This window comes from Pipistrellus kuhlii, unplaced genomic scaffold (genome assembly GCF_014108245.1).
Source record: "Pipistrellus kuhlii isolate mPipKuh1 unplaced genomic scaffold, mPipKuh1.p scaffold_m20_p_17, whole genome shotgun sequence".
Taxonomy (NCBI): Eukaryota; Metazoa; Chordata; class Mammalia; order Chiroptera; family Vespertilionidae; genus Pipistrellus; species Pipistrellus kuhlii.
The window spans coordinates 19,241,305-19,258,028 of record NW_023425482.1 but is presented as its reverse complement, the minus strand read 5'-3'; the positions used below and the strand labels follow the sequence as shown (position 1 = coordinate 19,258,028).

Below are 16,724 nucleotides of genomic sequence, written 5' to 3'. Positions count from 1 at the left end.
TGCCAACCCCGTGTCCGAGTCCTGGAACCATTCAGTCATAGTGTGGATGTTCCCATCTGTGTGAAGGGGATGGCGGGGCAGTGGCCGTGGGCCGTGTTGCAGAAAATTGTGTACGTCTCTGTGAGCACCAGCATGCATGCTTCCCTTAGAAAAACGAGTCGCCGGTGGGAGTGGGCCGGGGAAACTGGCTCCTTGGAACCCGTTGATTCCTGGAGGCGTTGGCCATGATTCCAACCACTTTGTTCTTCGGGGGGACCCTGGTTTTCCTTAGCCACCTCTGCTTCTCCTACGAAAACGCTTGCTGCATCGGCTTTATGTGGGGATAGTCTTGAGTCAGTCTTGATGTTTAAACAGGGCTGTATTTCCCTGACATTTACTTTTAGGTGCCTTTGCATATTGCCCTTATCTCCAGGGATATTATGTTTCAGCAGACGAGGCAGGTGCCAGCGGCGTCCCCAGAAAGCCCAATATCCGTAACCCCCTGGAAATGTTTCGTGGCGCCGCATCTGAATTCCCAAACCGTTCCCAGAACCCTCTGCGGAGGACAGTTACAGCCTTTAAGGGATTTCTGCCCGTTTAAATAGGGAGGGCTTGGCTTCTGCCTCATCGCCTCTCTCCTCTCTGCTGTGATGACAGCTCACCTTTGCCTCCCAGCCAGCCTTGACTCTGCAGGCTCTTTAATGTGTGTCCAAGGGGTACAGAAAGACCTCACCTTTCCTCGGGGGAGCAGGCAGAAGGCCCCTGCTTGGCAGCACAGGAGCAGAAGGGTTTTTGAGGATATGAATGCTCCATCCATCAACACGTTGCTCTTAGAACCGAGAGGAGCGGTTCCAAAGGGGTGGTGGTCGGGAGCCGTGCCGCCAGGAAATGTTTCCACAGACATCTGAGGTTTATTCGGCGAGCCCTTCTGGCTGGGCCCTGCCGTTATGCATGAAAAGGACATTTTGGGGCAAAAAAAGGAGCTGAGTTCCAGGTGGTATTTTTGTGTTGTCACAACTGTGAAGTAACCATTTAAAAAAAAAATAAAATGCAAGTGACTGGCAGCCTGTCTGTATAAATATATAATATTCCTAAGTTTTAGAAGTGATGGAATTGAGAAATAGACTAATGTATAGCACTTCATTGAGACTCCTGTGAAGTGATTTATTTTTTTTCTTCTTTTATTGAAAACCTTATCTAAAAAAAAAAAAAAAAAGACATCTCTCACTCCTCTCTTCAGTGTGATTTCTACGCACATAGGTGTGGGGTTCACACGGGCTGCGCTCAGATTCTGATCCCTCACGTGAGGTATCTGTATAGAGCCCAGGGACTTTCAGGGCCTTAGTTTTTTCATTAATAAAATCAGGATGAGATACATATATCTCATAGAGTTGTTATAGAAACAAATTATATAATATATGTAGAGTGTCTGGTATGGCGCCTGGGATGCAATAAGCTGTCAATCAACATTAGTTTTTATCTTCGTGAATAATTTCATATGGCTATAGTTATGCAGCATGGCTAGATTTACTTTCATCCCCCCTCCTTTTTTCCCCCCCAATATATGCTTCTATGTATTTGTGGTCTTTTTGTTTACCCCTTTTTAGTGGCCTCATCCTATTTCACAGTTAATAAACCCTAGTCCTTTAACCACTCCTCAATCCTAGTGTATTTCCCCATTGTAAAACCAAATCCTGATGTAGTCATCTTTGCACACAGCTTTGTTTCTTCTAGAATGAAGTTCTTGAATCAAAGGATATGAATTTTTTAAATGAGATGAATGCATATTATCAAATTGCCTTCCGAAAGGTTTGAAGCAATCATATATCACAGGGCAGTGTAAAATTTCCCTTGAGTGGTATGCGAGGTTTATTTTTTCCTACAATCTTGTAAATGCTGGTTTATCTGTTTGCTCAGAAGTATTTTTTAAAAAATATATATTTTATTGATTTTTTACAGAGAGGAAGGGAGAGAGATAGAGAGCTAGAAACGTCGATGAGAGAGAAACATCAACCAGCTGCCTCCTGCACACTTTCTACCGGGGATGTGCCCGCAACCAATGTACATGCCCTTGACCGGAATCGAACCTGGGACCTTTCAGTCCGCAGACCGACGCTCTACCGCTGAGCCAAAGCGGTTTCGGCTGTTTGCTCAGAAGTATTAAAGTGCTCCCTCATTGTTTAACCTTCTTGCATTTCTTGTTATCAGTTGCTTGACTGGTTCTTTTCTATTTGTGTGACTTTTTCATAGTGTTTGATTATCCTTTGGAGATTTGGAAGTTTATTTATATATCCTTGGTTCAAGTTTCTTTTTACAAATTGTGATAAAATGTTTAACATAAAGTTTACCATTTAAACTATTTTTGAGTGTACAACTCAGTGGCACTAAGTTCATTCACATTGTTGTGCAGCTACATCACTATTTATTTCCAGAACTTTTTCGTCATTCCAGATTGAAACTCTGTACCCTTTTAAACAATAACATTCTCTTCTCCTCCCATCTGCATCCTCAGCCAACCTCCATTCTACTTTACGTCTCTATGAATTTGCTTATTTCCGGTGCCCATAATATAAGTGGAGTGATTTGTCCTTTTGTCTATGGCGTATTTCACTTAGCATAATGTTTTCAAAATTCATCCATGTTGTAGCATGTATCAGAATGGTTTCATTTTATTTATCCATTCACCTGTTGGTGGACATTTGGGTGGTGTCCATCTGTTGGCTGTTGTGAGCAGCATTGCTGTGACATGGGTGTACAGAATCTGTTGGAGGCCCGGCTCTCAGTCCTTTTGGCTGCACACGTATGAAGAGAGTTGATGGGCCATATGGTAATTCTTTGTTTAACTTTTTGAGGAGCCCTCAAACTGTTTTCCAGAGCAGCTGTACCATTTTACATCCCACCTCCCCAATATTTGTTTCCCCTCCGTTTTTTTTACAATAGCCATCCTAAAGGGTGTAAAGTATGTAGGTACAAGTTTTATGTTATACTTATGGTGATAAGTTTCCCCCTAAATCATTCATTGCTTTGTCTTTTATCTCATTTTTTTGTGGCTTTTGTAGAAAACATTAACAATTTAAAAAATAATTATGTCTAAGTGTTTTTTAAAAAAAAATATTTTCAAGTTTACTTTTTGCCTTAGAAGTGAAAAGATTCTCTCTTGTCTATTGAGGGAATAAATACTTTATTCTTTTTTACCCTTTTTTCATGATGTTATGTTAAAAAAGAACTATCCCACTGGAATTTATAGTGGTATATCTGTATCTATACATATATAAGTATAATGAGGATAGGTTAAATTAATTTTTCTCTATATCAGTGGCCTATTTTCCTATAAACATTAATTAAATGGTTTTCTTTCCTCATTGTGGTTTTTCCAAGTACATTATCACTTACCACATTCTTATATGCAGTGAGAATTCATTTCTGGACTCTTTACACATTCCACTTACTTTATTTCCAGTGTGGAGCCAGTGTCATGTGATTTTGATTATTGACATGTTATTGTATGTTTTTCTAATGTCTGGAAGAGCTGGTTTTGCCTTATTATTTTTTCTCCATGATATTCTTTGACAGGAATACATTTTCAAAACAAATTCAGAGTTTGAATTCTTAGAAGCATGGTGGAATAGAAATGGAAATGGTACGAATCTATATATTGGCCAGGAAGGATTAAACGTTTCCATTAGGTAACATGGAATGGTGTATTTCATTCTTAAGTTTTTATTCCATCGAATTGTTTTGATTGATTCTAGTTTTGGTTGCTCTTGTGAAGAGCAGAGTTGTATTGGAGGTGCATTTCTTGTATTCACAGGTGAGAAATATTGACTGCTTTATTGTGGAGCAAATGTTACAAGCTGATCTTAAGTTTAAAAAGCTTTCCTTGTTGGCAAGCACCTTCCTCTTGCCCAAGTTGGGGTGCCGGAAAGACTGCTGCGTCGTACGCACCTACAGATTTTGGAACACACAGCGAGTTGGCAGCGTGTCTAGGATTAAGAAAAAAGAACTTCCAATTCCTGATCTCTTTGGACTAACTGGGACTAGCATAATAGAGTCTTAGCCCTGAATGAGTATTTGATTCATGAACTTAGAATGTTTAACTAACACCATAGAGGGAACCTTGTGAAATACCCAGCACTGCACAAACCAGAGGCCTTTTAACTGCTGTTTTACCTGCTTATCCCATTTCCCCTCTCATCTCGGTACCCAGCTTTTCTTCCTATAGGAAAGTCATCTAAGTCCTTTCATTTCTCTTCCCTCACCCTCTTCCATTGTTTTTCCTGGGTTTGAGTTTTGCTTCAGCTATTTGTTGACTGCACGGTACCACTCTGAACGGTACCTCTGCGAGCCTCAGTTTTGTCTTCAGTAAAATGGCAATATCAGAGTCTTCATTAGGAAGACAAATGAGGTAATGAGAGTGAACTTTCTAAAAGCAACACAGGATCCTGGACTGGATCTTGGAATAATAAAAGGACATTAGTGGAAAGGCTGACAAAATCCAAATAAAGTCTGGAGTTTAGTGAATAGTAATGGACTGATGTTATTATTTTTTTTTTTTTAACTTTAACAAATGTGCTGTGGTTAAATAAGTTAGTAATTAAGGGAAACTGGGTGAAGGACATACTGTCTTTGTAGCTTTTCTCTAAATCTACAGATTATTCGAAATTTTAAAACTAAAAAAGAACCTCCTTTATAAATGGCAATGTTACACAAATGTGAGATGGTTTTATTTCAAATATCATTTGCTAGATGGTTAGGTTTATTGAACGAGTACTTATTGAGCAACTATCCACTGAATGCCACTTTGATAAGCACCATGGGCAATGTAAAGAAGCAGAAAAGTCGGCATCTACCTGATAATCTGTTTCAGAACAAGAACCTGAAAAGATACCATCACCAAGTGCCAACCAACACAGCAGGTGTCACAGGGACTGTGTGGCTTAGTTGAGACCACAGGTGATGTGGGTCCTGCCAAGGGGATCAGTTTGGGCTGATGTGGTGTGTGTGTGTGTGTGGGGGGGTGTTTGGAAAGGGGGGCTTCGGGGAAGAAAGCTGAGCTGAGCAAAGATGTGAAAGCAAGAACTTAAGAAGTACAAACTGGAAGTCATGAAAAACGAAGGAAATGAATTTTCCTCCATTCTCAAGAAGGGTGCCGTCTTTTGGGAAACGTACATTGGATACACTCAGGAATTAGGATTACTAAGGGAGTATTGGCTATATTGAATAGAGCTAGAATGTAAAATACAGTGATTCTCTAAGGCCTGGTGAAATTGTAAGTCTGTGTCTTTGATAGTCCACATCATGGCTTGTTAGGTGACTCCAGGCCACTAACTTAATTGTCTGAACTTGAGTTTTTTTCTGACTATAAGAGGTAGATTTGTCTCTGAGGTTCTTTCAGGCTCTCACGTCTTAAGAGCAGAAGTGTATAAACATGGACACAGAAAGTTTGTCTTTGCTAGAATATCCGACTTTCATATTCTAATCTAAACTTGAGGGGCAGCACAAAACTCTTAAACAGATGAGCTACTCCAGAGAGTGAAAGGCAGACTTACCTACGTTTGCAGCCGCATGAACCGCAGTGATGATTGGAGGGTCTTTCCCATGGGCTGTCATGGGGCTCTGCCTTTGTTCTTTTCCTGGTCAGTAGTTTCATTATCGTTATTTTAATAGGCAGTATGTATAGGTTATGATACTTTAAAAGTATAAAAGCTTAAACTGTGTAAAGAAAGTCTCCTTCCAATTCTAGTCCTCCAGCCTCTAACTCCCTCTCCAGAAGCAGTCACTATTGTGATTCTCACCGAGATATTTTTTTAATATACAAGCATGTGCATATATATTCCTTAGTAATATATATGCTGTGTGCACTTTTCCACTTAATAATTACCTGAAAAGTTTTTCTATAGACCTCCAAGCCAACTTGAGTTTTGCCCGTTCCCTCTTCTGCTAACCACAGCCAAAGATTTTAGTTTCAGTAAGAATAATAATTACAATGGATTGAAGTATTTTAAATGTTTAAATCTAAGAATTCATAGTGATTTTTTAAACAAACAAACAAAAAAATCCTTTTTTTGTTTTTTCCCCAAAATTTATTTTTAACACTTTTATTTTTCAATTACAGTTTACATTGAATATTATTTTTGTATTAGCTTCAGGTTGTACAGCCTACTGGCTAGACAATCATATACTCTACAGTGTGTTGCCCTCAGTGTTTGCAGTCAAAATGTCCCTTCCATTTTTGGAGGATGTGAGGAAATCAATTCATTATTCTGAAAACTGGTTAAATAAAAGGAAAGACTCAAGCATTTTTTCTGCTTTTTCTTTACAATCTGAACCTCAAGAAAGCCAAATAGTTGGTAAGGCAAATTTTCTCTTTCTAGAAATGGTAGAATTTGCATATTAGTGTTTTGCAGTCTAACCAATTAATGAAATTAGGCAATAATCATCAGTGGCTGCTAACATTACAACAGAGAGATGATCAGACATCATGTGTCTCCTATACACAAACATTGAACGTGCATAGAAGCAAAGAATGCTAGAATGAACTCATCACCCAGCTTCAGATGTTAATTATTCATGATGACTTTAATTTTATCTACCACCTCTCTTCATCATACCTTCCTTCATTTCCCCCCATCTTTTAATGATTGTATTTATATTTTTTGTATTGCTCAATTGTGCTCCAGAGAGGTTCTAGCAATTTCTATTGTACTTTAACCAGCAGTATGTGAAAATGTATTTTTTTAAAAATATATTTTTTATTGATTTCAGAGAGGAAAGGAGAGGGAGAGTCATAAACATCAATAATGAGAGAGAATCACTGATCGGCTGTCTCCTGCATGCCCCCTTCTAGGGATTGAGCACGCAACCCAGGCATGTGCCCTTGACCTGAATCGAACTTGGGACCCTTCAGTCCGCAGGCCAATGCTCTATCCACCGAGCCAAACTAGCTAGGGCAAAAATGCATTTTTTAAAATACTCTGATAAGTGTGTGGTTAAATATTTTTACTCTTGTCAATCTAAGGTTAAAAAATGGTATTTCATTATAGTCTTCAATTACATTTCTTCACAACTGAGATTTAGCATCTTTTCAGGTATTTAAGGGTAATTTGTATTTCCTTAACTATGAAGTATCTCTGATTTGTAGAGGTTCTTTTCATATCAAAGAAATAAGCCATTGGTCTATAATTTGAGTTGATAATATTTCCTAGTTGTTATTTTTCTTTTGCTTTTAATTTTGCTTATGGTGTTTTTCCCCCAGTTAGATTTTTAAAACATTTTAATTGTCAGTCTTTTGTGACTTGTGTCTTTTGTGTAATATTTAAAAAATCCTTTTCACTGTGAGATTATAAAAATATTATCCTCTGTTGTTTTTTTAGTTCCTCTGTAGTTTCATTTGTGTGTGTGTGTGTGTGTGTGTGTGTGTGTCAAAATCTCTGATCCATCTGGAATTTATTTTGATATAAGGAGCAGAAAGGAGTGAAATTCGTTTTTTGTTCAGTATTTCCACTTGTCACAGTACTGTTAATTGAACAGCCTGTCTTTTCTGCAGTAATTTAAAATGCTACAGTTGACTTATACTAAATTCCAATGTATATTTAATTGTGTCTGAACTTTCTTAATTGTTCAATTGACACCTGCCTATTCATATAACAGTGCCACATTGTTTTAAGTGTTGTAGCTTTATTATAGATATTAATACTTTAGAGAATGACCCCTCACCCCATTACATATACACATAAAACTTAGTCTTTAGAATTTTCATAGTTATTCTTCTGTATTTAGTTTTCCTTATAATTTTTAGAATGAATTTATTTAGTGCTTCGAAATGTCATGATGTTTTTTTCTATTGGAAATGAGTAAAATGTATAGATTTGCATAAAGAGACTTGCCATCTGTTGTGTTTTACTAACTTAGCTGAGATGGAACAGTAACATAAATTCTTGCATGTTTGTTGGGGAAACATCAGCTGCACAAGATGTAGTTATTTATTAAATAACTAATTCAGCCTGTGTGCCAGACCATATATCATTTCCTAGGGAGCAAGCAAACAGATTAATCGTAGTTGGTTCCTAGGCTCTTATTCATTTGTCAAGGTCTAGCTTGGCATCACATTATGCGAACAAACTTCAGTTTCAGCTGACCTCCAGTCTCAGTCAGCCAATAGCGTCATGTGGTTGCTTCAGCATTATTACAGTCTTCTGTGGCGTCAGAGGATGTCCAGTCAGGGCAAGTGGGGCGTAATGATTGAGTGGTTCAGGCTCTGGAAGCAGACAGCAGGGGTGCCCTGGGACCTTGGCAGGCTATTTAATCTCTTCCGGCCTCATCAGTGATGAGAGAGAATCACTGATCGGCTGCCTCCTGCATGCTCCCTACTGGGGATTGAGCTCGCAACCCAGGCACGTGCCCTTGACCGGAATCGAACTTGGGACCCTTCGGTCCGCAGGCCAATGCTCTATCCACTGAGCCAAACTACAATAGCTAAATATACTAAATTTTAATACTAGGTAGAACATGTAACGTGAGGAGCTGTTAACTGTACCTGACTCATGGCATTGTGTGTGAGGCTTAACTGAGAGAATTCAAAAACGCTTTTGCACTTTGCCTGTGAATGTTACCTAATATCATTTATATTGGAAATCTGACTTCACTGATCTGATGGCATCTGATTTATTATGTTCGTTTCCCGATATCATCACTTAGGAGAGGCAGTGGGAAAAGGCATCTACAGAGAAGCCAGGTGGTAAAAAGAGGGTGGCCTAGAAACATTAAAGGGATAGTAGGCCTTTTCACTGGAAAAGGGAAGGTGATTGAGAAACAGTGTCAGATACGTACTTCATATCGCCTGGGGTTGGGGACTGAAACCAGCTAATGAACTTCAGCTTAACCTGAGAAAAAACTTTCTGGCAGGGACAGGTTCAGCAACGGAAAGACTGCAGTGAGCTGCCTGTCAGGAGAAACATCCGAGAAGAGGCTGGGTAGCCATTTGTTAAAGAAACTGCAAAAAGAATTTCTGAATTAGGGAAAGGAGGCTAAATGGCAAACAACTAAGGCATTTTCCTACAAAATTCCAGTATAAACGCACACAGGCGCAGTCTCACATGTAGAAAGTCCTCTGCGTATGGCTTACTCGTTTTCAAAGAATTAAGATTCTTCAAAACCTTTTTTATCCTTGTTTGAGTGAGAGTGCCCTCGGTCCTGAGAAATGAAGATACGGAGAAACAAGGAGACTCAGGAGCAGCTTATGTCACTCTGTCTCCTTGTCTCTTGTTTACCTTGGAGACAAGTCCTGTACCTTAGGAGCCCCATCCTTTCTGTCTAGAATATTAATCCCTTTTTAAAAAATATATATATTTTATTGATTTTTTACAGAAAGGAAGGGAGAGAGATAGAGAGCTAGAAACGTCGATGAGAGAGAAACATCGACCAGTTGCCTCTTGCACACCCCCTACCGGGGACGTGCCCGCAACCAAGGTACATGCCCTTGACCGGAATTGAACCCGGGACCTTTCAGTCCACAGCCCGACGCTCTACCACTGAGCCAAACCGGTTTCGGCTAGAATATTAATCCTTGCTCCCTACTTTGAGTGTGACTCTTTAAAAGAACAAGCGCATTATTATATGTTTTCCTCCTCTTGCTGTGTGTGGAGCTTTCTGAAGGAAGGCAGACAAATGACAAGTTTAAACAAAAGTGTATGACCCTATAAACTCAGCCTGGCTCCATTTAGCACCCATCCACTTCCCCGTTCTCTTTATTTTTCCTGCTATTCTTTTATTTCTGTAAGTGTAACCATGGTATGTTAGAAAAATCTAATAAACTTCTATAAGAGGTAGTATTTAATAGCCTATTTATTTCAGACCCATCTTCCAATTTTCTTCTGGCAGACCATTACTGACTTGCCTTAATTTCCTAAGTTATGATCTGTAACATTAAAAATATATATATTTTATTAATTTTCCACAGAGAGAAAGGGAGAGGGATAGAGAGCTAGAAACATTGAAGAGAGAGAAACATCGGCCAGCTGTCTCCTGCACACCCCTTACCAGGGATGTGCCCACAACCAAGGTACATGCCCTTGACCGGAATCAAACCTGGGACCTTTCAGTCCGCAGACCGACGCTGTATCCACTGAGACAAACCAGTTTCGGCAGATCTGTAACATTTTTTGATGTTACTGGATACATGCATGGTCCCATTGTGGGTTCTGTGTTACCACATTAAGGGGAAAACCTCTAAAATATGATTTCTGAATTTTTAGTGAATGACGAATCTGCTGGAGCCACTGATCCCGAAGAACCTTCTGTCGTCGGTGTGACATCCCCACCTGCTGCAGCATCGAGCGTTACCCCGAACCCCGCTGCAGGGTCGGTCCCTGCTCCGGCCACGCCAGCCGAAGGAGAGGAGCCCAGCACGTCGGGCACACAGCAGGCCCTCGCGGCTGTCCCGGCCCCCGATGCCCTGCCTGCTGGGTGAGTAGCCCTCTGTCCCACAGCAGCGCTTTCCAACCCTCCAAAGACTGAGGCCCCTTCACCGGGGCAGAAACAACAAGGTGATTTATTACCTCGTGGCTGGGAGTCTCTGGGAGGCCGCTGTGCTTCGGGCTGAGGGAGGTGTGGAAGAACTGCTTACTCTACGTAAATCTCGAAGAGAATCTAAATCAACCGGGGCAGGATCAATGCTGCCTTATGCCGTGACTGGAAATGAACAGCTTGATCCCAAGAATGTGGCTTTTATAGAACAAGGAGTTTATTTTGCCTTCCAAAACCATCGAACGGTGTTTGCCTAGAAAACAGCTTTTCTCTTCACTTCTATCTCAAGGGCCTGTGGAGGGCTTTAGGCTCGGAACATTACTATGTGTTATTCCCGTAACTGGTGCAGATATTAACATGGGCTGCTAGAATCCTTGCCGTCTTTAGTTCAGAATTAAACCTTGATGGTAAAGACCTCGAATGCTAAGAAGATGGCCCTAGTAAGCCAAAAGGAAGTTCAAGTTTAGTTATATAGTGAGTGGAGATAAAAGCAGAGACTCAAAATCAAATAGGTCTAGGTTTGAATCCTCCCTTGGCCCTATTTGGCATTGTCTGAGTGGCTTACTGTCCTGGTGAGGTGGAGATAATAATCATGCATATCTCCCTAGGAAGTTAAGAGTCTCAAATAAGATGGCGTAAGCAAGGGAAGCACTTACACAGTGGTGGGCATTGCACCCGGTGAGTGATATTTTTGAAGAACCATGCATAGTTTTGAACTGGGAAATGAAGCCTTATCTTAGGGCTACCAGTCATAGCAGGGCTAGTCTGTCTGTGGTCCCCCTGTCCATCCTGGTTATCATTCTGGCTCTGTGGACAGCAGTGTCCATGTCGCCACAGTCACCGTGGTCAGGCTGCTGCTGCTGCTGCTGCTGCTGGTGGTGGTGGTGGGTCCTCTGAGCCCTGTAACTCATAAGGAAAAGGGGAAGGGGAGGGTCTCTTGCTTGGTGCATAATATGCTGTATTGTTCTTAAGCTACTTTAGAAAACCCCGTTGTTAAAACGACGATCCTAAATCTGCAGCATATGCAATTTTTTTTTTGATTTTTTTTTTTTTTTTTTACCACATACGTATTGTATCCTTACCATTTGGCGCACTGCCTAACTCATATTTCATCATAAAGTGTGCTGAGCAAATGAAAAGTACTGCAAATAGCTCTTAATACCTCAAGCCAAGAGTGAATCGGGGGTATTGAGAAGTGGCTCTGAAAAGTTTTTTTTGTTTTTTTTTTGGTGAAGTTTTTGATTTCATGAAAAGATTAATAACCAATTGCCATGTCCAATTCCTCCCTACTGAGATTTCTTTTCTCTTTTGTATGTGGTAAGAACTACTCGAAAGACCTTCATTTTTGGTTTACAATTTCAAATCTGTATATAATTTGGGGGGAACAGAGCAGAATCATTTTGGCAGAAAGGAGAGAAAATGGCGCCGCCTGTGTCCCCTGTGAGCTGTTTGTTTTCTTTCCGCTGAGCAAATGCCTGGAAGGCCGGCTGCACTCCTGTGTCAGTCACAGGCAATTAGGGCTAATGGCTCAACGTGTCTTTATGTAGGGCGTGTGTGAGGGTTACTGTTCCCTGGGATTGGGCTCTTCCTGTTTCCAGGCAGCTGGAAAACTCCAGGCTCTGAAAACGCTCTTTATTCTAAGCTTGGCTGATGGAGCGGCCCAGGGAAGCGGTTCTCCTCCCTTACCCTGCCAGAGTTGCTGCACTTCCCCGAGGCCCACTTTGGACGGCATCTTAGGGCGTTTAGAACATGACAAGGCCTGTGCGATGGTCCGGGGAGGCCGCCGCCTGCTCTATCACGTGTGCCGGGCCACAGAAGGGTGTTGGGACCCCGTTTGCCATCCTAAGGTGCCCATCCCTGAGACACGGGGAAGCCTGGGTCCTGAGCTGCCTCTCTGGAGGCTGCCACCAGCGCTGCTGCGCGCCGGGCAGGGAGCATGGCAGGCTTCCTATTCCCTGCTCCGTGCAAGCCAGAGACCCTTGCCGTCCGGAGACCTGCCATCCCCACCAGGGAATTTCGCCCCATTTCCAAGTTTAGGAGATCCAGACGAGATGGACTATTCCTGTATTCCTGGTACCGTGGCTTCAGGAGTCAGAGGACCAGTTTGAACCTTTTTAAATACAACCCTGAGCCTGGCACTTCACCACTTAGAACGCTGCATTGGCGTCCTATTGTCCTACGGTGGTGATATTCAAAACTACTTTCATAGTGTTGTGTTGTTTTTTTGTTTTTGTTTTTTTTAATTGAATTAATATATTCATTTTACTGGTTTTAGAGAGACAGGAAGGGAGAGAGAGAGAAACATCGATTTGTTGTTCTGCTTACTAGAATATATGCATCCATTGGTTGATTCTTGTATTCGCCCTGACCAGGGATCTGACCCCCAGCGTTGGTGTATCTGAACGACACTCCAACCAAATGAGCCACCTGGCCAGGGAAGAATTTCTAAAAGATGCAATACCTGGCTATTTAGTCAGGGGCACTGCCCTCTTTTCTCTTAGATTGTCATTTAAAAATGACAACAGCCAACACAACAAGAGCTATCTGGTGTGAACGAATCAAAATTATACTTCTTTTCTGTTCAGTCAGATTGGCAAAAATATTTTGTTGGTGTGCCGCAGAGTTTTAGTAATTAGTTTATGTGTGCCATGAGATGGGGAGGGTTGAACACTGCTGTCTTGAGGGATAAATTCTCAAATCCTTATAAAGCCTGGCACGTAGGACCCCTCCCACCCTGAAGCCTCCCCTGGAAGACACTCTGAATTGCTCTCCAAGCTTCAGCTGTAACTTATGTCAGTTTGACAAATGGGCCGCTCTTCCTCTGCATTTGGGACCCTCTGCCATGCTGGTTGCTGTTTTCAAAACCTTCCTCACTACTTGGTCATCAATTCCTCTCCATTTCCAGGTCTCAGCACCATTTTCAGAACCAGCCCTTCCTCTGGGAGTTCTCCCTTGACCCCCCTGATCAACAAGATCAAACCGCCTCGAGTACAGTAACTGTGCTCACACGTATAATTGCTCGTTTCACGTCCCTCTGCCCTGCTGGGCTGTAAACACCATGATGTCCCGGAGCCCAGCACAAAGTAGGTCCCCAGGACATATTTGTAATGAGTAAATTTAAATGCCTTCTTCTCCATCCCCCTCCAACTGGGTGAATGTTTCTTCTTCTTCGATACCTCAAATAAATAGCAACTTGGACAGGAATCTTGCATTTTCTTCCCAAGAACGAGAGCTCAAGGCATCCATCATTCACTGGGTTGACTGGCTTTGGGTTTACCTGTAACTGTGCGTCTCTCACCGGGTCAGGATGCTCTTCCCTGCTCGCTAGGGGTCCTCACGCACTGACAGGTGCTATGGAGTGTCTCCTCTCTACCAAGGCATTCCCGAGTCACACTAGAGCATCTTTTCAAGGTACCCAAACTTTGTCTCGTTCCAACTTTACCTTTTCGACTTTAGTCTCCCTTACTGAGCGATCGAGCAAGAGATCCCTAGGGCTTATTTTCCCGGTTGTTTCATTGCCTTTCTGAAACTTGCAGCAGATAAGACTGTTTATAATCCTAGCTGATTTGGCTCAGTGGGTAGAACGTTGGCCTGCGGACTGAAGGGTCCTAGGTTCTATTCCGGTCAAGGGTACTTGCCTAGGTTGCATTCTTTTTTTTTCTTTTTTTTTAAAATATATTTTATTGATTTTGTACAGAGAGGAAGGGAGAGAGACGGAGAGTTAGAAACATCGATGAGAGAGAGTCATCGATCAGCTGCCTCTTGCACACCCCCTACTGGGGATATGCCCGCAACCAAGGTACATGCCCTTGACCGGAATCGAACCTGGGACCCTTCAGTCCCCAAGCCGACGCTCTATCCATTGAGCCAAACCGGTTTCGGCTAGGTTGCATTCTAAATAACCAGCCGCTGCCATTGGCTTTCATTCCAAACTCACATTTGGCACCAGCCGAAGATTCTTGCCCAAGGAGTTTAAGACAGTGCTTTCCAGACTCTCCGTGAAGAACCAGTCCTTTCTTCCTGGCTTCTTCTTGTTGTATTTATTTTTTCAATCTGTTACAAATCCTTTTTGTTCCCTATTCAGTGAGACAAATCTACTGATCACATGTTTTGATGTGGCAATATCAAGTTGATGCTCAGAAACTTCTGCATTTTTCTGGTGGCTAACCGTTTGAGCCATGGACCACTCTTTGGGTAGCACCATTTTAAAGGATTATACTGGGAGAATCTGTGCCTCTTGCTGAATATGGTTTAGTTTTGTTTTTTTTTACTTATAAGCTTAGTTAATAACCAGTTGTCTGAAGGAGGCAGACAATCATTGATTCTCTCTCATCATTGATGTTTCTCTCTCTCTCTCCTTCTCCTTTCCTCTCTGAAGTCAATAATAAAAAATCTATCTAAAAGCCTAAGCAACCGTTCAGCCAGTTGCTATGACCCACACTGACCACCAGGTGGAAGACACTCAATGCAGGAGCTGCCCTCTGGTGGTCAGTGCGCTCTCACAGAGGGAGAGCCGCTCAGTTTACCAGGCGCCCCTGGGCTCACACAGCTGGCGAGCACAGCTGCAGTGGCCTGAGCCTCTCCCATGGACACTCCCCCTGCGCACCCCTCCTCCATCCAGACCAAGATCAGCACCCGCATCAAGACTGACCGGGCGCTCCTTGGTCATGGGCGTGCTGGTATTGCCTTAGGACGGGTGTGCAGAGACTGCAGCAGAGCAGCAGCGAGCCTACCAGCTACGGCAGGCGCAGGGGGCTGGGGTGAGTGGGAGTGGCACAGCACCCAGCCAGGGTTTGGGCTCCTCCCCAGCCGCCTGCCACTTCGCACATGACTACATCCCTGGGGGGATGTTTGCCTGCCGGTTTCTGCCCAATCCTGCAGGCCACACTGAGGGACTCCACTAGTGCATGAATCCGTGCACCGGGCCTCTAATGTGTGTGTGTGTGTGTGTGTGTGTGTGTGTGTACTGATTACAAAGAGATAACATATGTGTGTGTATATATATTTTTTAATCCTCACCCAAGGATATGTTTTTATTGATTTGAGGGAGAGAGAGAGAGCATCGGTGTGAGGGAAATATTGATTGGTTGTGCACCCTGACCAGAGATTGATCCGCAACCTAGCTAGTATGTGGCCTGACTGGGAATGGAACCCACACCCTTTTGGTGCACGGGATGATGCTCCAGCCTACTGAGCCACCTGGCCGGTGCCATGTCCGTGTGCTTTAAGGACTGAAATCTACTGAAAGCTGGGCTGCTTAAGCCCGAACAGAACACCGCATTAACCTCTTCGCCCTGTCTCCGAACACTCCTGCTTTCTGTACTTTTACATTTCATTAGCATGAGAGAAGCCAACTGGAAGGGTCTCTTCGTTTTCAGCTTGCAAATGTCCACTCATGGAGGGGTGCCAGGAAGGCTCGGGAGACATGGTGAGATAGCAGTCCAGGCAGCGGGCACCGGGGAGCGAGGCCACTTTGATCAGTTGGCCCCGCATCTGGTTTTGATCAGCACCGAGCCCGCTCTGGGGACCGAAGGCTCATTAACAGACCCTGTGTACACGGCTTAGATAAACTCCAAGTGCGTCCCGGGCTCCGCAGCTCGCCCAGGGCCTCGCACACAGAGGCACATTATTTCCCGCTGGCAGCCCGCGCTCCGCTGCGGTTTCTTACATAAGGGAGGCCGTTGTGTTTGGGCTGCCGGCTTACCTCAGCGCTGCCGGTTCGCACCATCCCCTTCTCCCACAGTCACTGGCCGCCCTGTCCGCTTCCTGCCTCCGAGTGGAGTTAACTGAGGAGGGGTGTTTTCCAGGTCTTTCTGATGTGCCATCTCCCCTGCCACCGCTCCCCTTTCCCCCAGGGGTCCCACTCCCGGGAATCGCAGCCCTGTGAGAGGTCTTCCATGTGTTGTTTGCAGAGACACGGGAATTTGGAGCTTCTCTGCGAGGTTAGAAACCAGCCGCCGCCATTGGCTTTCATTCCAAACTCACATTTGGCGCCAGCCGAAGATTCTTGCCCAAGGAGTTTAGACAGTGCTTTTCAGACTCTCCGTGAAGAACCAGTCCTTTCTTCCTGGCTTCTTCTTGTTGTATTTTTTTTCCCCCCAATCTGTTACAAATCCTTACGTTTGTTCCCTATTCAGTGAGACAAATCTGATCACATGTTTCGATGTGGCAATATCAAGTTGATGCTCAGAAACTTCTGCATTTTTCTGGTGGCTAACCAT

The 16,724-nt window shown here is 43.2% G+C and overlaps 1 protein-coding gene across 2 annotated transcripts in view; it reads left to right on the top strand.

The window, feature by feature from the left end:
- Positions 1 to 16,724, top strand: part of WWP2 (WW domain containing E3 ubiquitin protein ligase 2) — a 115,633-nt gene that overhangs the window by 66,636 nt on the left and 32,273 nt on the right. For both annotated transcript variants that reach the window (XM_036441337.2, XM_036441338.2), the window contains exon 8: positions 10,233 to 10,443. In XM_036441337.2, coding sequence (XP_036297230.1) covers positions 10,233 to 10,443 — 211 coding nt within the window. The remainder of the gene's footprint in view (positions 1 to 10,232; positions 10,444 to 16,724) is intronic.